This window comes from Sceloporus undulatus, chromosome 2 (assembly GCF_019175285.1).
Source record: "Sceloporus undulatus isolate JIND9_A2432 ecotype Alabama chromosome 2, SceUnd_v1.1, whole genome shotgun sequence".
Classification (NCBI taxonomy): domain Eukaryota; kingdom Metazoa; phylum Chordata; class Lepidosauria; order Squamata; family Phrynosomatidae; genus Sceloporus; species Sceloporus undulatus.
In genome coordinates this window covers 39227891-39252558 of record NC_056523.1, presented here as the reverse complement: position 1 = coordinate 39252558, position 24668 = coordinate 39227891, and the positions used below count along the sequence as shown (strand labels likewise).

At 39.7% G+C, this 24668-nt stretch overlaps 1 protein-coding gene across 1 annotated transcript in view; it reads left to right on the top strand.

The window, feature by feature from the left end:
• The first annotated feature begins 13341 nt into the window (after positions 1-13341).
• The window catches only part of CNTN3 (contactin 3), a 191730-nt gene continuing 180403 nt past the window's right edge, over positions 13342-24668 (top strand). Inside the window, exon 1 of the mRNA XM_042454535.1 lies at positions 13342-13472. Coding sequence (XP_042310469.1) covers positions 13418-13472 — 55 coding nt within the window. The 5' untranslated portion in view covers positions 13342-13417. The remainder of the gene's footprint in view (positions 13473-24668) is intronic.

The window sequence follows — 24668 nt, the reverse complement described above, 5'->3', positions numbered from 1 at the left end:
CCTCTCTCTTTCCCTCTCTTTCCCTCCTTTCCTCTTCTCTCCCTTGTCCCAACTTTCCTCCCTTCCCTCCCTCCTTCTTTCCCCCCTCACACACACACACCTTCCCTCACTGCAGTCCCTCACCTGCCTGCCTCCCTGCATCCCTGCCTGTCATTCTTTCAGCCAATCAGGAGATGGAGGAATGAGAGAACGGATTTGAGAACGGATAAGAATACCGCACAGACCTCTGTTGGAACGTTCTCATCACGTTTCAGCTCGCTGGGAACACGTTCAATCTGTCCCTTCCTGGAACACATGTAGAACACATTTAGAGCGTTCTGAGAACCCGATTGGAACACATACATGCGGTATTCTTAAATGTGTTCCGTTCTCATCACGTTCTGAGAACGTTCTCAGAACGCAGTGCGGTAATCTCCCAAGAGTTCACCAAGATATGAACCTGTGATTTCAGGGCAGTGTAACCCCATCTAGTACAGGTTGAGTCCCTATTCCTTTATCTGCCTTCCAGTTGACCAGTGCACCTCTGTCTTGGTGGGATTAAACGCCAGTGTGTATTGACAACAGACACTGAAGCCACTTCCTTGGAATTAGATAGAAAGGACAGAAAAAGTTCAGTGTCATTGGCATACTGGTGAGACTGAACTCTAAATCTCCAGCCAACCTCCTCAGTGGTTTCATGTAACTCTCAAACAACCTGGACTACAAAACTCAGTACTTGGACACCACAGACACATGGTCAGGGTGTGGAACAGGAGTCCTCCAACATCATCTTCTGAGTGCACATCTCTAGGAATGACTACAGCCACTGAAAAAGAGTGCATCCAAGTTCCATCACAGAGAGATGACCCAGATGGATACCTTTGCTAATAATGTCTGCTGTACTTTTACTACTTTTATTAATTTCTTCAAAAGTGATTGAATAGGTGCAGTTTACAAAAGCAGAGAAATATATGCATCGAAATCTTATCTTCTACACAACAGTTAAAGAGAAAGGTGTTCAGTCTTCCTTTTCCTATTGTCACCCTTCTCTTTTAGTCTTCTATCCCTCCCTCCTTCTATCCCCGTCTGTTCTTTTAAAAAGGCCAAACAAATGCTTTCTAACTTGTGCCACCACTCTTGTTTAAAGTATGACCTAGTTGAGGGTCTGGAATTACTGGAGAATATATGCTGTATATAAAATGTAAAATAAATAAATAAAATAAAATAGGATACACCCAAAATTGTTATAGCTATCTGTTATTGTTATGGTCTTTACTTTTCCCCTGCTGTTTGACAGGTTCCTGGTTCTTTTTAAATAGTTACTTAAATAATGTTAACAACTATAAATACATGTAAGACTGCACCTGCCATTTGGCTATTGGAAACACTAATTGCAAATTGCAATATTGTCTGGTTTAACAGATTTTACTGCAGAAGAGAGATGAGAATTGAAGATTATGTTAGTGCAAGAGAGATTTATTGAAATGGATGGAACTATAGGCCCTTTGAGCAAAAGTACTCAGAAGAAACGTGTAAACCTCAGCTCTGCCACTACTGCCATTTGTAAAAAGAAAAAAGACAGATTATGTTCTCCCTCAAGGACTGTGCCAGAATAAAAGCTGGACAATAACACTACAGGGTGAATTCCATAAAGCACAAGATTTGTTTTGTGTTACAAGTCTGTAATATTTCTGGACAAAGCAAAAACCTTCAGCAGTGACATTCCTGTGGAAGTTCGGCTTAACAAATAAGGCTGAAGAAATTACTTTATGATAGCTCCAGACTGAGAGACTTTTCAAATGTTTTAAAATTAAATTTTATGTTATTGGGCATCGGTGTGAGATGTATTTTCCACTTAAATAAAACATTTCTTATCATAAAATTCTAATATAGATGCCTTCAGAGGAACAATTGATCTATAAAAGAGATACAGTGGGCCCTTCACATTTGCTGGGGTTAAGCACACAGCCATGAAAGTGGAAAAACTGCAAAAACAAAACAAAACCATCAACAATACTATTGTTTTTTTACCTCTCTAGGTCCTCCAGCACAACTCTGTGGTCAGCATCCAGTGAAAGGTGACCATAATATTACACCCGAGGGCCAACAAATGCCTACAAAACTGTGTGTTTTTTTCTGGGAATATATAGATCCTTCAGAATGACTTTACAGTCAACTTCTGGCAGATCTGTGCTGGAAGACCTAGAGATTCCTAGAGAGAACATATTAATCAAATCCACAAATAATCAAAGTGAAAGCCACCAATGTGGACTGTACATGAAAAAGCTTTATTAATGAACACAGTAAATAATATCACAAAATAATCTTTTCTTACAACCTTTCAAGTATCACATATCACAAGTCAGGTACCCTACCAATGCCAGTTTCCAGAGCCCATGTAACTTTTCATTAGTTATGGTCCCCCAGGCTTTTTTTTACTCTGAAGAGGTTTCCATTTTGACTGCTACCAAAAACAATCTAATTAGACATTTATGCAATAGGTGTTCATTATAACTTTAAAAGTAGATAAAATTAGAAATATCTTTTTACTATGACTAGAAAGATTTTTTCAGATAGTATATGCATCACTTGAATCTAGAATTTAGAAACCGCCAGTCTGTCAGTCAGTCAGTCCACATATGCAAAAAAATACCTACTTCCATGCACCCATGTGAACACTAGAATAACATTGTATTGAACTGGTGTGTCTTAAAGAGGGGTGTAGAATCAAGTACTTTGAAGAATGCTTCTTTATATTAGGCTTATGTAGTCTTAATGGGTGAATATGCCAGATGCCCATCTAGAATAAGGATTCTTATTCAGTCTCATAGTTATTAATTTTCTGGTTGTAACTGTAGCAAATAGTTTCACATTGTGATTCATAGGAAAATTCAGGCGGGATACAGATGGGCAGGGGAAGACGTCTTGGAGGTGTATTCTGCTGAATACGGAGCCTCCAGACCGCCCGCCCCAGGGGCGTGGCTCAGGTGTATGGGGCTTCCACATGGGGGGCAGTGAAGACGCCTCACCTGGGGCCGTTTCTGACCCGCAGTTTCCATACCGCCACCTCGCAGGACGCTGCAAAGAGAGAGGCAGCTTCCTCACGGGCGGCCAAAAACAGGGCTTTTTTTTCCTTTTGCCGGCTGGCAAATGCGCCGCTGCGCAGCTGCAGCACTCAGCACCGGCAGCAGAAAGCATATGTGCACATTTAAAGTGCCCAAGCCTCTTTAAACTTTCCCCCCCCCGCCCTGCCCAAGAACAATGGTGGTCTCCTGCCAGCTGGTGATCAGCTGGTGTTGGCATCCTTGTCCGCTTGCACGTTGCCAGTGTCACCAGCATCATGGATGCCTCCTCTCCTTTGGTCCCCGCGCTCTTGCTGAATCTGCAGTACACAGCCACAGCTGTCGCCGCTGCCACCACTGTCCCCCTGCCATCCCCCATCACCTCCCTTGTACATATGTAAATATTTAAAGTTTTAGCTTTTTTTATTGTTAGGTGAAAATGGCGCAGGAATGTGTGTAGGGGTTCACTTTAAATTCCAAACTTTCCACAATTCTAGCAGCACATGCGTACATGTTGCTCTAGGGTTAGGGTTAGGGTTAGGGTTACGAGTCTTAAAATGCGCTGCAGCTGTGCTGCAGCTTCCACACCTGCATGGCATCTGACGCTGCAATTAAAGCCTGACTGCAAACTGCGCATGTTCCAGGACCCCGACTCATTATGCGACGCAGCAGACACGGAGCTTTTAAATGGGCAACTTAAATTAGCGGCGTAGCAATTCTGGCGTACCGGTGCAGCAGCTTATAGACGGAGATGCGCAGCTGCGCACTATATAGAAAAGAAGCGGGGGAAAGCGGCACCTTTTTAATGCCTCTTCTTCCCGCTTGGAGCGTGCGGGCGGCGTGTTCATGACGGCATTCAGGTAAGGGCCGTCTGAAGGCTCTACCTTCATGACGTCATGAACACACCCCTTTTTGCCCGTCTGTATCCCGCCTCAGTTATGTCCTTATGTGCTGTCAAGTTGGATTTGATTTATAGTGGCCTATGAATTAGAGCCCCAGTCATCAACAGCCCTGTTGTATCCCTAGAAACAGATCTTTATCACTTCTCTGTGACCCTGATATCAAATTAATATCAAAAGGGATGTCTTGGGCAAGCAGTCCAAATGGGGACTCCCCAGCATCAGAATCCAGTTACACCATGTTGAACTGGCTAGCTAAGCATGGGAGAAGCCCAAGGCACTGAGCCCTCATGGGATCTCTCAGGATTGGATTCAGCATAATCCCTAGACTCTGGAAAAGTGATAGTGAGCTGGACTGGGAGATTGCTTGCATATGGCATACAAAGGGAGTTTCCTTCTGGGAATGAAAGTCTTATTGTTTGGGAATCTTCACACCAATTGTTTGGTTGATACTGTATATTGCGTCCCATTCTTTTCCACTGGGAAAGTTGTTTAAGACCATCAGCTCCTAACATTCTGTCCTTAGGAGACATTTCTGGGAATAAATGTAGGTGTCTCAGCATCAGCAAATTGGTCTAGTTTGGACACCTGGTTCAATTTCATCTGGCCACCTCAGTAGCTGGCCACTCCATGTTCCATCAGCAGCTACTGATCCACTTTCAATCTGGCTATCCTGAAATTGGAGCTACTCTTCAGGATTGATAGACTATTACTTCTTAGCAACCCTATAACTCACTGTTACCTACCACCTTTGCTTCATTAGTTCTTGTGTGCATGTGTGTGTGCATGTGTGTGTGTTTATGTGTGCCTACTCCCTTGTTTTAATAAACTGTATTAATTTGGAATACTGTCTCTGGAGTTTTGAAGTCTGTGTTTGGAACCATTAGACACAGGTGAGGTCCTCGCTTTCTGTTACCAAAAGCCTTTTTGCTGCTCCCATTGAGCTAACTGAAGTTCCTCATTAAATACAATTAATGGGTGCCCCTTCAGGATCTCCAGCAATTTTGGTAACACTGCTAAGAATCAGTCCTGCAGGCTCAGGACTGTGGTTTTCTTTATTGAGGCTGCACTCCAGAAATAATCCAGGTTCACACCAATTTAACTGCTATGACTCAATGCTATGAAATTCTGGGAACTGTAGTTTTGTGAGATATTTAGCCTTCTCTGTCAGAGAGCTCTGGTGCCACAACAAACAGCAGTTTCCAGAATTCCACAGCACTGAGCCATGGCAGTTAAAGTAGTGAGAAGAACACAGGAGCCCTTCTTCAGATTCCTTGGCTAAAGCCTCTGTTTTGAGTGATTCCAGAGCCAAGTTATAGAAAATCTTTTTACTGTTTTGCTGTCGTCATCATCCATTTTAAAGTTATGTAAATCTTATGTTGTCATTTTTTCTTAATATTCAGCTTTTTCACTTTCTTCCATAAGTGTCTTCAGTAGTCATTCCATGTACTTGCTATTTTCTGCTAGTGTTATCTGCTTATCTTGAGTTACTGATGTTTATTCCTCTTATTTCACCCCATTCATCTGAAGCTAATTCCATTTTCTTTATGAAATGTGGAAATAAATTAAGCAGGGTGATGAAATGCAGCTTTGTCCAACCTCCTTGCCAATTGAAAACCATTATATTATTCCATATCTGGTCCTGACAGTGGCCTTTTGTCCAGAATATAGATTACACATCAGGATAATCAAATGCTATGGCATTCCTATTTCTTAAAGCAAGATCTATAGTTTTTGTGATCTATGCAATCACTTTGCAGTCAAAGTAAAATTTCTCTTGTTGTTTTCTTTCATTTCTTTGTGCTGATTATTACAGTCCTCCTCTTTGTCCCTATGTGCAAATTCTAGAACACTTGCATTCAGGATTATAACCCTGTTTTTCTCACCTTTTACTTTATCTGTCCTTAATCTTTTGAAGTCATTATGTGAGGCTTTTCTTTATTTTTGTCTACAGAGACTGCCTTTTTGGCATTCGTCCCTAATTATGCCCCTGGTTTTGGTCTACACTTGTTCTGCTTCATGGTCTTATTTTCCAGTAGTATCCTTGCCTTCATGTTAGATTGTCTTATTTTAGTATTTTTAAGGTAAAAGACAGCTCTAAGTGGTTTGCCTTTGCCGTCTCCTGAGTAAGCTGCAGCACCATTGCACTTACCTCTGCAAGATCTCGGCCAATAACCTCCCACTAGTGCTGCTATATTTCTCTTCTGCAGTTTCTCCATTAGCCTTACCATTGATAGTGGAGTTTCTTTACTAGCCTTACCATTGATTCAGTCATTACTTCTTGAAGGGGGTGGAGGTTCATTTTTTCCAATGCATTTATTCATATCAATATGTTTATATGGCTGTTTTCAGTGACAAAAAATTGAATTTTCAATATTGCCTGAGTTTGTGAAACCCATGGAAATTTTAGGGGGAAATTTTCATACCGTTTTAATTTATATACAAGCACGCCTCCACAAAGCCTCTGGAGAAGGCCTTTTTAAAAAAAACAAACAAAGTTTTTAAATGTTCTTATTCTCTGTCTAGCTGAAATGTTTTTAGCCACATCAGCATTGGGAGGATGGTGGAGGACATCTGGAAAAATACAGACTTTTGGTATTGGGCTGCAGCAGCATTTATGCAATAAACAATGAAATAAAGCTTGAAATGGGGACCAATGGGATTATTCTCTAGCCAATCCTTCTGTAGCTGTTTGTGCCTGCCTTCAACAACAGCAGCCTCCAAAAACCATTACTGAGCATGCATAAACTGCAAACCAGAGAGAAAAGAAGAAAGCAGATATGCCTGCCTTACCAGACATCCACAGCAAATTTTAAGAGTATAGACCTATAGTTTTGGTCATCCAAAATGGGAATCATAAGAAAGATTCACTCTTTGCAAAGAACTTTCCCCAGATGTACTTTAGGATAACTGTTTTTGTTCAGTTATGTGAGGCACACCTGAGTTGGTTGCTCCATTTCACATGGCCATATTTAATAAAAAGTTAGCTTAAACATGTTGAACTGTTCTTCATTTTAGGAACTTCTCCATATCCTTTCCATGTTATCTCTGACTCTGACAGCAATTTTCTGTTAAAGAAGTAATACCTACTGATCATACCTACTTCATTAAGTGAAATAAACTTGTAAATGCATAAACATCACTTGAGATTTCCAAATTCACCCTTAAAATGCTTGAAGTCACTGTTTTATCCATTTGTTTCTTTGAATCTTAAAGTGAAAATAGATTTATTTTTAGAAAGAGAGAATAAAATGATAATTTGAATTCCTGTTCTAATAGGAATGTCTTCTGATGGTTATTTCCAATCTGTATGTCAGAAATGACTGAAAGTATTATAAGTATAGTTTACTTTACTGTAGGCAACAGTCCTAGATCTGCAGTATGTTCACATGCTTATTTGCCTGTGTGGGACAGTGTATTGTACAGTCATCCTCCATATCCATAGACTCAACCATCTTCAGCTTGAAAACATTCCTCCCTTCAAAAAATTCCAAACAAGAAATCTTGATTTTTCCATTTTATATAAGGGATGGCATTTTACTGCATAATGTATATAATGGGACTTAACCATCCACTGATGTTGGTGTACAAGGGGTGTCCTGGAATCATACCCAGGTGGATACTAATAGCCCACTGTAAAAATTAATTTTGGCCTTGTAGAATATTAAATGATCCCAATATATCTCTTTGTTCATAAAAAAAATTCCTTCACTTGTTTTTATTTTGCACTTATGAATACTGTATAAATAACTAGCATTACACAATTGCATTTTTCTAGCATTATTGAACAAAAAATAACTTTCAAAGAGCAACTCAGATTACTCTAAAAAAGAACAGGTTTGCAGTATAGGGGTGCTCAAAGATCCAGTTCTGTCACCAGTGTCCTCAATTGGATGGAGTGCCCATGGTCATGTTCAGCTAAGATGTCAGCTACTACCCTCCCCAAACTTACATAGCATAGCTACAGTTGTCATTGCTGGTGTTGACATTTAAAGCCTGAAATGGCTTGGAAGCAATCTATCTGAAGGGTCACCAGCTCCCATATGTTGTTGACTGAGTATTAAGGTATGCTTCAAAGAGTGTGATGCTGTAATGACTGGAGAAAGAGTATTCTAATAATTACTAGTCTCCAGTCACTTGAATACTTTTTAAAGAGATATATACTTGGAGCCTCCATTAATAACATTTAGAAGAACTTTTTCTTCAGGGAGCCATTTAGTACTTGATTTTTATTTTTGCTTTCACTATTTAAGTTGCAAGACTAGCTCTTCAAATCATAATATTGTCATCTATTGTATTTTATTGTAATGTAATACAGATCCAAAACAAAAAGAACAGCTGTGTTTATGATGTGTGTCTTATTTTTTTTTTTAAAAAAAAAACTTTGGTGTTTTTACATTTTTAAACTATGCAGAAGGCAGCTTACGTTACTTTTTTTAAAAAAAATAATCCTGTGATATTTATGCTTCTACCTTCAGCACTGTTGGCAGCAGGGAATTTTCCTAAGGCTGATAATTCAAGTAGCTACATGGCAACCAGGACCCTTACAAGATTCCCAGATATCCTAAAAGAAATAATAATAAGTAAGAATTAAGAGAAGGTAATTATTTTCCAACACAACTGCATTAAAATCTATAGCTTTTTTAATTTAAAGATCATAATGCTGTTGAAATTTATCATAGGGCTGAGCAGACAGATAGGGAAAATGGACCGATTCCAGTTCATAAGAAAGCAGGTGGAAACTTCGCTATGTGCACAGCCGTGGGTGTTTGGCCGAGGCGGGCCAAATGCTGTGGGCAATCCACACAACACGGTGCCAAGCCATGCTTCTTGGGTTTTTTCCCTCAACTCTCCCTGTACACGTACACCATTACACAAATGCACCACCAGAGACCACCAATTATATCCCTTGTCCTGCTCAGGGCATCAGTGTGCCCAGTGACACATTGGAAAAACACAATCATGGAGGTCCCCCATACATGAGCACTTCCCTCTTTTTCACCCTATGGCTCCCTACTTGACTCTCTGGTTTGTGTATGTTTTAATTACAGTGGTGCCTCGGGATACGAAATGATCGGGTTACGAAATTTCCGGGATACAAAAAAGTTGGATTGGCAAAAACTGTTTCGGGTTACGAAATATTTTTCGGGTTACGAAATTCATTTCAGCGCGAAATTCAAATGCTGCAAAGTGCAGCTATAGGCTTTCCAGTGCTAACGGAAAGCCTTTTCGGGTTACGAAATTTTCGGGTTACGAAAGGAATGGCGGAACGAATTAATTTCGTAACCCGAGGCACCACTGTACATCCATTACATAAGTGGCGACCTGTCATGTTTTTCATACTTTGTGATTATGCACATTTTCATGTTAAGCGGAGTATCAGAACTTCTTTTTGCTTCGACTTTTAGCCTTGTTTTGGCATTGTACATTGTCTAGACAAGTAAGCTTCAAGTCTGTTTGAAGCTGCATAATTTTGTCAGTGTGGACAACCCTCAAGGACTTGTCTACATGATTAAAATGTTTCTCATTCTATTTGAATAAAATGTGATCCCTCTACATGAATAGATGCGAATTTGCACAGGACAGCATCTATGTGAATGTATGAAAATCCACAGCAATTTGCATAGTACAACTTACATGTAGTTTGATTGTTGTTGTGTGCCCTCAAATTGTTTCTGACTTATAGTGACCCTAATGCTAACCTGTTGTAGGGATTTTTTGGCAAGATTTGTTCAGAGAAGGTTTGCCATTATCTTCCGCTGAGGTTGAGAGTATGTGGCAGGATCAACCAGTGGCTTTCATGGCTGAACTGGGAATTGAACCCTGGTCTCCACAGTCACAGTCCAACACTGAAACCACTTCACCACTGGCTTTTTTGTGTAGACTAGCCCTGAATTTCCTTCTGGATTTATGTGTTTTTTCTGAAATCTTCCTGCTGAAGTAGAAACTAGTAGAATCCTTTCCAATTTTGTTGACGTCCTATTGTTTTTATAGAGCACTGTAACAACCACATTCCGCCTAACTGTACACCCCCCTCATTCTCTAGATCAAGATTTTAGGCTACAGTGGGGAGGGCAGATGAAGAATATACTGTCATGCTGGCAGTCAGACCCAGAATGATACTGGATTTCACCCACTAGCATGCACTTTCCTTACACTGATTTTTTAAAAAAAGGAGTAAAAATCCAGACGGTACTGATTAGTGTCAATTGTAACTGTTAATATGTTCAATGGATTGTGCATGATATGTTCCAGTTACAATTATGAACTCAGTGTTTACTGCAACAGATTTTAACACTGTTCTACTGGGATCTCTAGAGCTCCTACAGTTTTATTGACATTTTCTGTAGAATCATTTGATCTATTTCTAGGGGTGCAGCTCCACTGCAGAATTAATGCAGTTTGACACCGCTTTACTGCCATGGTTCAGTGCTATGGAATTTTGGGATTTGTAGTTTTTTGAGATATTTAGCCTTTTCTGTCAAAGAACTCTGCTGTCACAACAAACTACAAACCCCAGGATTCCATAGGATGGGGCTATGGCACTTAAAGTGGTGTCAAAGTGCATTAATTCTGCAATGTAGCAGCAGCTTAGATTCAATCTTAGCTTTACATAGTTCTGATTGAGAACTACCATAAACCTCTTTTATTTTTCCCATTAATGGTACTTGCAGAAAAATTTTCAAAAATAAAAACCCCACAAAAATAAAATAAAATAAAAGGATTTAAGAAAACAGGAGAAGCTTGGGTGTGTCAGTGTGTTCTTTTGTTAGTCTGCTTTCATTTTTGATCTTGATTGTGAATGAGTAATAATTTATTTTCAACTATTCCTAAAAATTAGATTTAGAGAAATTACAAAATTCAAATGTGGGAGAGATCAAAACTGGGAATTTTATTTCCTTTTTCAAACTGAATTTTTTTTTCATATTTGCAAAATTCAGATATGAGAGAGAGTGAAACAGACAGGCTACTTTACTTTCACAAGAAGCTCTTTTGATGGAATGCTTAGAATCCTGATGGTAATCCCAAAGAGTTGGGCTTTATGGTGTCCCTTCTGTCATCTGGGAAAGTACATATATTTTACTGATGGTTCAATAATTTCTTTTCCTCCTATGTTTTTCTTCAGCATGACACTCCACAATGTTTGTTACCAAATCCATTTTGGGATGTTATTAGAACAATTTATATCATGGAAATACATTTCTGATCCAGAGAAAGCTTGATTTTTGATCCAGAGGAGGAAAATGGTAGGAAAGAAGAAGAAAGCATACATTGTAACATGCACACCACACTTAAAGAGTGGCAATCGATTCAGAGAGTAAATAAAAATTGCTCTCAGTAAAAAATAAATACAAAGTCTTTTGATGTATTTCTTTTGGTTTTCCTTTCTCATTTTGGATTGATATTACAGTAGTTGTAGCAGATTGTATGCTCCTTGAACAAAACTCTAGAAGGCATTCAGAATCTGCTTCTGAGTGTTTGTAGGAATAATTGTCTGAGTGTGTGTGTTCGGAAGCACACATCAAACAGGTCTTTGTGTGGAGCAGGCTAAATATCTAATACCTGAGCCTCATGTAGGTCCTTTTGGCAGAAAAGCTTTACTTTCTTTCGTTTCTGTTCCTGGAAATTCTTCAAATTCAGCATAACAATATGATGATTGTTGAAGACATTCAGAATATTGGCTTTGCACTATGGCAATGTTGTTTTCAACATATTAATGCTTATTATAGCCTTTGCTAGAAGATTCAAGTCATAAGCAATGCACTGAAATGATATCAAATAAAAATAGCTTGCCTTTAATAGCTGCATTGCAACTTTCAGTGGTGTGCTATACATTTCAAAGATTTGTACCCTCAATCCTCTCTTTCTCTCCATATGTACAGTAACCAAATACTTTAACTTTGTGAAATATGTTTTGCCATGACTTCTTATGTGCCAGAATCTCTAAATCTATGGAAAACTACAGAATATATTCTTATAATACTGACCTAAGTAGTAAGAGGAGGACTCATTTCCCCCAGTGACTTTCATTCGATCATCACTGAATTGCCATCATTGCCACAAGGCAGAATTTATCAAATTCATTGATTGTCTATGCTTTTGAGGGAGGAGGATAAATGTTTCTATTTCCTCGGGAAAGATTGAGGGCCATGTAATGCACATTTAACAGAGGCAGGAAAAATAGGAGCTAAGTCAAAGAATAAGCAAATCCACAAATATATGATAGCAGTAAGGAAATCTACCACATGGCTGTGGATAAAAGAGCTGGCTATTATCTGTAGTTGTGCATTGTGTGATTTCTCTGTGGACTTGTTCCTAAACTTAGGGAAGCTTGAGTAGGTCCACCAATGAGATTAAGTGTACACTGTAAAAATCGGGCCTTTCCTTGACTAAACTATTGTAGCACTCTTCATATAGTTTTAATGAAGAAAGCTGATAGGAAGAAAACCAGCTCATTTGAAATGTGGTGCTGCAGAAGAGTTCTGTGGATACTATGGATTGTTAAAAAAAAGACAAATGAATGGGTCCCAGAGAAAATCAAGCATGAACTCTCTCTAGACGTCACAATGACTAAACAGACTGTTGTACTTTGACTATATCATGATAAGGCATGACTCAGTAGAAAAGACAGTAGTGCTTGGTAAAGTAGAAAGGGGTAGGAAGACTACATTGTAGATGGATAGACTCAGTCAAGGAAACCAATCTGCAACACCTGAGCTGGGCTGTTGTTTACAGGGGGACTTGGAGGTTTCTCATTCACGGGGTTGCCATAAGTTGAAGTCAATTGATGGCAGTTAGCAACAAATTATTTCCCCCCAGATTTGATAATAAATTTGCAAATAAAGTTGATTGGGTGGCAGTTAACCACAAATTCTCCCCCCCCCAGGTTTCAGAATGAATTTTCATACCTAGATTAATTTCATTGTAAAACCACTGTACTGTAGTAGTGAAAACGTCACTAGAATCTCAGTACAGATGTTGTGAATTAAGTAGTATGCCTAGATTGTTATTATTAGAATATAATTCTTGGACAAACAAATTGTGGATTCATTTGGATGGCTTTGTTATGGGCTTATGTCCAGTTTTGCACCCTCTTGGTGTAAACAAAATTAGAGCTTTTGAAAAATAAAGTTGGGCATGTTGAAACTGGATATTTAAACTTCTGCATTTGCAGCCTGCCCAAAAGCACTAAAACTACATGATTGCTGGGTGGCATGGTATGCGATACTCTAGTTCCAATTATAGGTTTTTACAGAGCCTAAACTGAAGAGAGAATAATTTCAGCGGCTCTGATGGACTGTCAGTCTGTCAATACTAAATGTTAGCATGACAGGTAACTGAGCTTTTAATGTGGTGAATCCTATCATTAAATTATTTGTGTATTCATGTCTTAACAGATTAAAGGTTCTGTGTGGACGGCTAAGTGTTGTATTCATTTGAGGCTGGACAAGAACTTCTAACTTTTGGCAGCTGAAGATGTTGTTACTATGGAAACAAATGTTCCTGCTTTCCTTCACTGGCTGCTTTGGAGGTAAAGATATATATTAATCTATAATTTCTAAATTAGAGCACGAGTTGAGTCATTTCTTTGAAAATAACATGCTAGAATAATAAAGCTAATCCTCTCAGTCCATTAAAAGTAAGTGTGTATTATAAAACTTAAAAATAAACTGTTTTTTTTAAAAATCTCCTGCATTATTACACACAATTCAAGGGGGGAAAATGTGAGCCTTGTTCCAGTTACTTCCAATTAATGCAGCCCCATTGAATTAATGAAACTTACAAAAATGTTAGCTTACTGAGTGGGTCTGTACGAATTGAGAAATGACATTTGTGTTTGGGCTGTGATGATTGCAAAAACAGACAAACAAAAGAGAGCAGGCGGTCCCTAAAAAGATTTAGAATAAGAGATATTAAGGTGGCAAAGAGAGAATAACCTGGGGCACACAATAATAGGAATGCTGAAGTACTGAATAAGACTATTTTTTAAAAATATGATAGTTAGGTTACTATACAAATAACTAACTGTACCAACAAACATATGTGCAAGAGGTGCAACAACAACAAACACAGTTGGAAAGGTTGTGGGGGACTTATGTAACTACAAAATGGTCTCTGCACGACTTTTGATGAGTTTCTTCTTTCAGTTTTGAGAGTAACGTGTTCATACTTCATGGATGAGGTGAATGTTGTGTTGCTTCTTTTAAAAGTATATAGGGAAGATCACTGATTGTTATGCAAATTTTACCTAGTTATGTCCAGACAAAATTGATTTTAATATTGAACTCATCAACAATAAAAACTATTAAAACATTACTGCGCATTTAGCATCTTGAATGCAAGAAGTAATCATTTCAGGGGGTCCAACAATGAAAAAACATTTTAAAGCCTTGAAAACCTTGACATCTGAATTTAAATTCTGAAGGGCACCATGATTTTATCTCATTTATAAGATGGATAATTAACTGCCATGTAGCTATTTCAAAACTATGATCACAAGAAGGTGAACTACAGCATTTGCAAAAATAGTCCAGTTCTAGCCATTTGTTTCAACCATTAGGATAAGCTTTCTATGACCTATGTATCCAGAGTGTCTCATGATGCAATAACTTGGTAGCCAAATCCCTACATTTACAGAGACTGCAGTTTTTAGTGGCAAACTTAACAACATGAAATTGGTGGTATCAGTCTTAAGATATGAAGGAGACTGAAATGCAGTGGTAGAGCACATGATTTTCATGCCAGGAGTCATCACAGAAGTGATAGCTATCTGAGGTCTCTTGAGATTTTACTGATTTATACACATCTGATATGACTTTCACATAAATACCAACTTTTGTACTTCAATAAAGAAATATAAAAGTTTTCAGTGCCTGTTATTTTCATACATAATTTACATCTAAAGTGTCTGGTCACAGCAGGGGCAGATGATGGAACTGCTGCCATGGGATGGCAAATCCACCTTTGATGTTATGGCTGCTCCTCCTGCAGCTGCTCCAATATGGGCAACTGTTATGTATGTGCCAAACTTTTGAAGAGAGAGGTCCAGCACTGGCAGGGCTCTTGTTCAACTCAGGACAGCTACAGGAACAGCAGTGCTACAACCAAGATTATATTTTCTGCTTGTATGTATACATCCATCAGCCATCCCTGGGTCATAATATTTGAGTCTGTCTGTCAGGTATACAATCCTTATTGATAATGTGATTGCAGAAATCAGAATGAGCTGTCTAAGTGGTTCCCACCAATGGCACTTCATTTCTGCGGTGATAGGATTGTGTGCTGCTATGAGGCAAGAGGTTATGCTGATGGAAGCAGTGTTACATCAGATAGATTTTTGCTGAGGAATCAGCCTAAATGTGCTGAAGAGCTACTAGGCAGCAACAGGAATAGTATGTGTGTGACACTGGCAGAAGATCTCTCAGAGAAAAAACAACAACAGTGGCACCATAGCCAACGCTTATTAGCACTGTACAGAGGGAGGCACGGCAAAGCCCTTCTGAATGTCTTCTATCATGAAAATCCTATGATGAGACCATCAAAAGAGACAAGAGACTCCCGGGTCATAAATCCCTCAATGTCCCACTGGGTTGGAGTAGAAGTCAACTATGAATGATGCTCTGGCTAATGACTAAACTGACTTAAGCCAAGAGGACATTCAGCTGTTGATGTGCTGAAAGGGAAAAGGAAAGTCTGAGGCTGCACAACAGATATTATAGGTACCTGGAATGTGAGAAGCATAAATAATAAAAAAAGATAGACTTGAGGCAAAACAGACCTCCCTAAAGGAGTGGCTTTAAGCTGTCCCTTCCGAAGGTGGATTGGGACCACAGCAACCGCACACCAGAGCCCCAATCTTCCTTTTTGCCTGCCAAAAAAGAAGGAGCAAACAGCCACTCCATTTTACATATTCAAAACCTGGCTTTTCCTCCCCTCTGCAGCTGGAAGCCGGCTTTCAGGTGCTCCAGCAGCATGGAGTGTATAAACATCGCACCACCATATCCCCCGGAAGCCAGCCCACGTCTGGACTGCTTGAAGCTGGTTTCCAGGCATCTTGTGGGGGGGAGGTCATCAGTATGCCATGCCCCCACGTTGTCCAGAAGCCAGCTTTTTATGCAGGTCTGTTTCGCACAATAGCACAGTCCCCCCCCCCATATCCACAGATTCTTTATCCATGGATTAAAGCATCCACGGTTTGAATATATATATATATTTAAAAAAACAATCCAAAAAAGCAAACCTTGATTTTATCTTTTTATATATGACACAGCATTTTACAATGCCATTATATTTAATGAGACTTGAACGTCCACATGCCCATGGGGGCTCCTGGAACCAAACACAAGCAGATACAAAGGCCCACTATAAAACAAGAAATAGAACACATAAACATTGCAGGACTTGGAGTGAGCATGTTATAGTAGACATTCTCTTATTCATAAGTTGCCATAAGTCAAAGCCAACCTGATGGCATGTAACAACAACAATAGAAATTACAGTAACGATTTTCCATTAGCCCATATTGATTGAGAAGTATTTTATTATTTGTAACATTAAACTAGTATCCCACAACAACACAATTTAAGATGCATGGTACACAAAACCAACCAATTTATATGGATACATCATGAAGAAAATCTGGCAAATATCTTTTATCATCCCTGGAGATAGAATAATAGCAAATGCAATATCTACCAATTTACTATCATTGGCGGGTTAAAAACCGCCATAAAGTACGTGCTCTGCGCGCACTAGGGTTAGGAAGGGCTGTATTAGGGTTAGGAAGGTTCTTACCTTCCTCACGGCCCTTCTTCCCAGTACACGCGGAGCGTGTCGTAAATGGCGGTGCCCATCCACATGGGCACCGCCATTTTGACGTCTTGGATGCTGTGCATCCAGACGTGTCGCGGCAGAAGTGACGCCGCGAGGGCGAGCTCCGCCCCTCGTGGCGCCACTTCTGTGTTTCGAAAAGGAGCGCCATTTCGGCGCTCCTTTTTCGCTGCGCGGGGAAGCGTCGCGGTCTGGCCACTGGGGCTTCCCTATGCAGCGAATGGCAGCGGCGGGAAAACGGCTCCTTGAGAGTCGTTTGTAACCTGCCCCTATAAACAAAATACGTCGCCTGATATGGCTGCTCCATGTTGCCTAATGAAAGAGCTAGGCTTGCTAAGAAAAATTGATGTAGAATCATAGAGTTGGAAAAGACCACAAGGGCCATCCAGTCCAACCCCTTTCCATGCAGGAATATTCAATCAAAAACTCCTGACAGATGGCCATCTGGTCTGTAGGCAAGAAGTGTGGAAATCATTTTAAATCTTGTGCAGCTTTTAGACAGCTTATTGTTGCAGTGTGAACTAATACAGATTTCCATTTTACTTTTAAAGTGGAGAAACCTTTAGCATTTTGACAAATAGAATTTAATATGACAGTGTTAAAAAAAATAAGTTAAGGGGAAAAAAACAGTTTAGTCTCCCATGACTATGAGCCTCATTCTAGCTTTGGTCTTCATTCCACTTTGACAAAGAGCTGCTTGGTAAATTTTCTGCAGGTTGAGTCTTCATTATCTGGAATTCTGAAATAAAAAATACTCCAAAAACCAAAACATTTTTCATGGGTCGGTGAGATAGTGATACCTTTGCTTTCTGATAGTTCAGTGTACACAGATTTTGTTTCAAAATTATTTAAATTATTTAAAAATATTGTATAAAATTACCTTTGTGTATAAGGTGTATATGAAACATAACATTATTTTGTGTTTAGACAAAAAATAATTAAATAAATCAAAGTCCAAAACACCTGGAAGGCAAATAAAAGGGGGAGGGGGAGAGGGCCTCAGAAGGTTTGATCCTGACTAGACAGGTTGATTTAGGTCTAATCCACACTACAGAAATAATAAAGTTTGACATCATTTTAACTTCCATGGCTCAGTACTATGGAATTCTGGAGTATGTAGCTTGCTGTGCACCAGGGCTCTCTGACACAGAAGGCTAAATATCTCACAAAACTACAAATCCCAGAATTCCACAGCATTGAGTCATAGTAGTAAAGAGGTAACTGCATTAATTCTGCAGTGTAGCTGCACCCCTAGAAAAAGATCACGTGATTCTACAGAAAATGTCAGTAAAACTGGAGGAGCTCTAGAGATGCCAGCAGAACAGTGTTAAAGTCTGCTGCAGTAAACACTGAATTCATAATTCTAACTGGAACATATCATGCACAATCCATTGAGCATATTAACAGTTACAATTGACACTAATGACTACCATCTGGATTTTTACTCCTTAAAAAAAATCAGTGTAAGGAAAGTGCTTGCTAGTGGGTGGCAGAATATTCTTCATCTGCCCTCCCCAATGTTGCCTAAAATCCAGATCTAGAGAATGAGGGGGATGCATAGAAGTGGTGTCAAACGGCATTCTTTCTGAAGTTCGGATTAGACCTTACTTCTCGCTAAAATCAGTGTAACCTAAATCAAGTTGAACTTGTAATGGATTTCAATGGAAATTAATTCAGTATAAATTACTGATTAAATCTTTACTGAGGAAGTACTATGTGTTGCTATGAAAAGTAATTGAAATATGTGTCAAATTTTAATCTTCCAGAATAGGGAAATAGACTTGTGCTGTTGGGGTAAGTTTTCTTTATCTTCAGAAAACCTGATGTGTGAAAGAGCAAGCAGGAGCTGACTGGCAAGCAGGAATTACCTTTTCCTAATACAGTGGTACCTCGGGATACGAAATACCCAGGTTACGAAATTTTCGGGATACGAAAAAATCCCATAGGAAAACATTGTTCCGGGTTACGAATGTTTTTTCGGGTTACGAAAAAACTTTTGGTGCTTTTTTCGGCTTTTTCGCACGGAATCGCGGCTTTTCCCCATTAGCGCCTATGGCAATTCGGCTTACGAAGGCTTTTCGGGTTACGAACGGTGCCACGGAACGAATTAATTTCGTAACCCGAGGCACCACTGTAATTACACTTGCCAAATCTCTTACGTTAATATAAGCATTATCATTTCTTATAATGAAGGATTTTTAACTTTTTCTGCACTTTCTTCCTTCTGATTGTTAAATATAAACCTGTAGCAAAGCCACAGGTCATGATTTGGTATTTGCTTCATAATATAGTAGAAATTTAAAGGGTTTTTTTTTTTAAGTGCTGTCAGACTATTAAAAATGTAGAACATCAGGTTGAATTAAAAGAGAACAACAAGGTCCTTGCCATTGAAAATAAGCAAGATAATTAATTGTAAGGCTTAATAGTCAAACTTACTAGAAAGATTTTAATTTAAGCAGTTTTTTTTTTTTTTAAAAAAAAGGGCTGTCATGTAAGCACACACTGATGTGTTTAGGCTACATTTTCCTGTTGGATATTAATCTTGTTTTTCATTAGACACTGTTTCTTATGTAAATACAAGCAGTGCATGAATGCCTCCACTGTAATAAATCACATCCTGGTTGAGCAACAATGTACACATAATTTATAGTGCAAGGAAGGAATTTCTAAAACAGAGAACAAAATTGTGTACTGTCTGAACCATTATATGGGCATTTACTGCCTACTTAGCAACTCTGGGACTTGCAGGTACTTTATTGGAGTTGTCCCAATCCTTCCTGCCCAATTGTATCCAGAATGTAGAATACTGTTCAGCAAAGTAGCCATTAGTAGACAGCTACTAGTTCTGCTCTCTTGCCTCTAACAGCTACATGAAACCACTGAGAGAAATATCCAGAATTTTGGATTGAGATGCCATTGATATCTCTCATGTCATCCATATACTGATAAGTTAGAGCTCTATAGCACTTTGTTACCCAGCTTCAGGAAAGTGGTTAACAACCTTGAACATTTTCCTGAGCTCAGTAATGGACTGCATGAGGGTAAACAGGCAGACACTAAGAGCTTTAATACATTACAAAAGTAAACCAAGACACAGTGATAGATAAATGGCTTTGTGCTTACCTCATTGCATGTTCTCAAAGAACTTCTGTTCTATTCCCAAGGGTGACAGTGGTAAAAACATGCCTTTTGTTGTGTTGGAAAAATCTGTTTGACAAATGGCACACTTTTATAACCATCTGCCTCTGTCTCTGAGCTTTGACGATGTCCTGTTGCCCTGGTAGGTAATCCATTGCATCCCTTCCCATGAAGCAGAGCCAAGAGAGCCCTCTGGTTCACTAGGGATCTGTTGGTGATGAAACAAGTGGGACAGAGACTAGAGGAATGAGGGTGGAAGATTGAGAACGAGTCTGCCAGAACACAGGCTAGAGCTCACTCGAAGGATGTGGCAAGAGTGGCAATAAAAGATTATACTTCTCTGTCACCATTACATTTGCATAGTGTTATCCGGTGGAGCAGCTGTTATCAGGGGCAGCTGTGAAGAATTTATAGAAGCATAGAATCACAGAGTTGGAAGAGACCACAGGGGCCATCGAGTCCAACCCCCTGCCATGCAGGAACACTAATCAAAGCTCCCTCAACGGATGGCCATCCAGCATCTGATTAAAAACGTCCAAAGAAGGAGAGTCCACCACACTCCAAGGCAGCATATTCCATTGACAAACAGTTTTGTCCACCAGGAAGTTCCTCCTGAGATTTAGGTGGAACTTTTTTCCTGTAGTTTGAATCCATTGCTTCTTGTCCTAGTCTCTGGTGCCATGGAAAACAACCATCTTCCCTCTTCGATATGATATCCCTTTAGATATTTAAACATGACTATCATGTCTCCCTTAACCTTCTTTTCATCAGGCTAAACATTTCCAGCTCCCTAAACCACTCCTAATAGGGAATGGCTTCCAGATCTTTCACCATTTTGGTTGCTCTCTGCACATATTTTGAATTGTGGTGTCCAGAACTGAACATAATATTCCAGGTGAGGCCTGACCAAAGCAGAATACAGTGGTACTATCACTTCCCTCGATCTAGACATTATACTCCTATTGATGCAACCAAGAATTGTGTCAGCTTTCTTGGCTGCCACATCACAATGCTGACTCATTTTCAGCTTGTGGTCTACTAAGACAGTGTGACGAGCCAGCTAAAAAGGCCAATGCAATTTTAGGCTGCATCAATAGAAGTATAATGTCTAGATCAAGAGATTACTTCTAAAGGCCAATGCCATTCTATTCTTCTTTTTGTCAGGCCCCACCCAGAATACTGTGTACAGTTCTGAACACCACAATTCAAAAAGGATGTTGAGAAACTGGAGCGTGTCCAAAGGAGGGTGACTAAAACAGTGAATGGTCTGGAAACCATTCCCTATGAGGACTGATTTAGGGAGTTGGGGATGTTTAGCCTGGAGAAGAGAAAGTTAAGAGGTGATATGATAGCCCTGTTTAAATATTTGAAGGGACGTCATATTGAAGAGGGAGCTAGCTTGTTTTCTGCTGCTCCACAGAACAGGACCCGGAACAATGGATGCAAGCTACAGGAAAAGAGATTCCACCTCAACATTAGGAGGAACTTCCTGATGTAAGAGATGTTTGACAGTGGAACAAACTCCCTTGGAGCGTAGTGGAATCTCCTTCCTTGGAGGTCTTTAAACAGAGGCTGGATGGCCATCTGTCGGGGATGCTTTGATTTGGATTTCCTGCATGGCAGGGGGTTGGACTGGATGGCCCTTGTGGTCTCTTCCAACCCTACAATTCTATGACTCTATGATTCTATGAAGACTCTTGGATCCCTTTCACATAAACTGTTGTCTAGCCAGGTGTCCCATCCTATATCTGCATGTTTGGTTTTTTCTGGCTAGGTGTACGATCTTGAATGAATGAATGAAATATTTATTTATATCCCGCCTCTTACGTTTTGGGGATCGAGGCAGGTAACAACTTACACTTCTCCCTGTTGAAATTCATCTTGCTAGCTTTAGCTCAGCCCTTTAATATGTCAAGGTCATTTTGAGTTTTAATTCTGTCGTTTATAAGACATTTTGCAGACAAAATAGTTTGGATTCACTCTGACTTGGATGAGTTGTTGAGATGGGTCCAGTGGATGTAATCTTGCCTGCTTGTCATAGAGAGGTGAGAGCTACCACATATGTACGGTATCATTACCCTCCCTGGTTTCTGAAAGTAGCTAGATGGGGACTGGCTGAATGGGTAAGGGGCATAATGAATACCTCACTGCAAGAAGGGAAGTTCCCATCCTGCCTAAAAGAAGCTGTGGTAAGGCCATTACAAAGGCGCGTTACAGACGGTCCCATGAGGCGCCGTCATTGCGCCGTCATTACGCATGAGGGGTGGCACTTCCTGATGCACCTTGCCCCTCACGTGTAATGACTACGTCAAAATGGTGGTGCCGCATACAGATGGGCACTGCCATTTTGACATAGCAGACGCTCTGCGTCCGCACGTCGCATGGCGGAAGTGACGCCGCGAGTGCACGCTTTGGCACTTGCGGCGTCTCTTCCGGGCCACAGGAAGGAGCGTGAAAATCGCGCTCCTTCTTTGCAGCGTCTGAGAACCGTGCCGATTGGCTGCTGCGGTTCCTGGATGCTGCAACCGGTGGCGGTGCGAGACCGCCCCTTCTGGGTGGTCCGTAACGTGCCTAAGGAAGCCATTTCTGGATCACATCATTCTGAATAATTATTGGCCAGTCTCTTAACATTCCATTTTTGGGAAAGGTCTAGAGTTATGGTAGCCTCCCAGCTCCAGGGGTTATTGGATGAGTTGGATTATCTAGATCCATTTCAGTTTGGCTTCAGGTTTGGTAATGGGGTGGAGGAAATTTTGATTGTCTTGGTGGATGAACTATGCAGGGAACTGCATAGGAGTATCATGTCCCTGTTGGTTCTGCTGGATCTCTAAATGGCTTTTGATATCATTGACTATGGTATCCTTTTGGATCAGCTCTCTGGGCAGAATTTATGCAGTGGTTCTGGTCCTTCTTGGAGATGTTAACTCAGAAGGTGGTGCTGGGGACTCCTGTTTGATGCTCTGACTGTGGACTCCCTGAGGGCTCAGTTCGGTCCTCCTTACTGAATGTTTTCATCTGGAGGTTTGGGGTGCAGTGCCAACAATATCCTGATAGAACCCAATTGTACCTCTCCTTTCCATTCCAAGGACAGCATCTTGGTATTGAACTAGTGTCTGTCATCACTAATAGACTGGATGAGGGCAAACAAATTGAAACTTAATCCAGACAAGACAGAAATGTTCCTGGTCAGTCAAAAGGCAGATCAGGGAATAGAGACTCTGGCTGAAATGGATTGGGTTACACTCCTCCTAATATCTCAGGCTTGCAGCTTGGGTGTTCATCTGGACTCAGCTCTCAGCCTGGATGTTCAGGTTACAGCAGTGGCTAGGAGTGCATGTGCGCAGTTATGTGACTTGTATTCAGATTATATGAAAGACCATTATCTTGCCATTAGAACCTACAAAGCATCCCTAGGTCTTCAGGAGAAGGTTTCGCTTGGTCCTAGCGATGCCACAGATGTACATAATGAGGACATGAGAAAGAGACTTCACAGTGGCTGCTCCACCTCTGAAATTGTCTTCCATGGAAGGTTATGCTAGTCCCCTCCCTGCTTTCCTTTCACTGGCTAACAAAGGCATTTCTGTTTAAGAAGGCTTTTAATATATAATCTTCTCAGGGAGGCTTCATATTGTGGTGAGAGTGGAGGTGTCCTTTATTTATTTTTTAAACGTTTGTATCCTTTAAAAATAATATTATACTGTACTGTGTTAAATGAGATGGTTTTACTGTAATTGATTTTAAAAATGGCATTTTTATGACTTCCTCTGTGAGAGGCCTTGGGTCCCACTCTGGGAGGCAGCAGATAAATAAAATAACATCACTGAATTTGATTGTTTTATGGACACCTTAAGTAGAGGGTATTCATGGTTATTCCCCCCCCCCTTTTTTTTTTTTTTTTTTTGGAGCTAAACTACAGTTAAGAGATGTATAACAGCCTGGGCCACATAAATTAGTAATTGTGTCTATATACTGAACTAGCCATAGTTGATAATACATGACCATTAATTTGATTAGCTTTGCTGTGAAATGTGTAATTTACAGTTACATTGACTAATATAATGTCAAAAGAATGAGCCACTAGCTTTTGAGGTACAAGAAATTTAATTTGAAGAACATTATGCCTGTTGCAGAAGGAATTTTAATTAATACTTTTTACAAATTATTTTGTACAAATTATTCATTGACAAAACATTTCCAGTTATTAATTCACTGAAAGCTCCAATAATATTAAAATGTGACTTGTAGGGAAATGTGCTCTTTCCCCCGTCCCCAATGTGTGTGACTAATAATTCAGTCCTTGTTTTATTTTGTTCTTGTCCCTAAAAGGTTTCTAAGTTTGACTTTTAAAAAAGCATAAATAAATGGTATTTTATACTCCTAATTCAAACCATTCAAGTGTATCTTGAAGATGTATCTTATTTCTTTCCCTCACCATATAAAGCAATATGTGTGTTACAGGTAGGGTTGCCATAATTCACTACCACCAAACCGGGACAAAATCAAGGATAAAATGTAGGGCAAATTGTAGGACAAAATTTAGCCCAAAATGTAGGACATTCAAATAAATGGAGGACACAACCAACTAAAAGTAAAAAAAATAATATATACATTTTTAAAAAACACATTACTATAAACCCTTATATCATAGAGATCTTGTTGCACATCTCAGACTAAATGCATCTGAGGAAGCAGACTCTTTCAGTTAATAATAATAATAATAATAATAATAATAATAATAATAATAATAATAATAGAATTA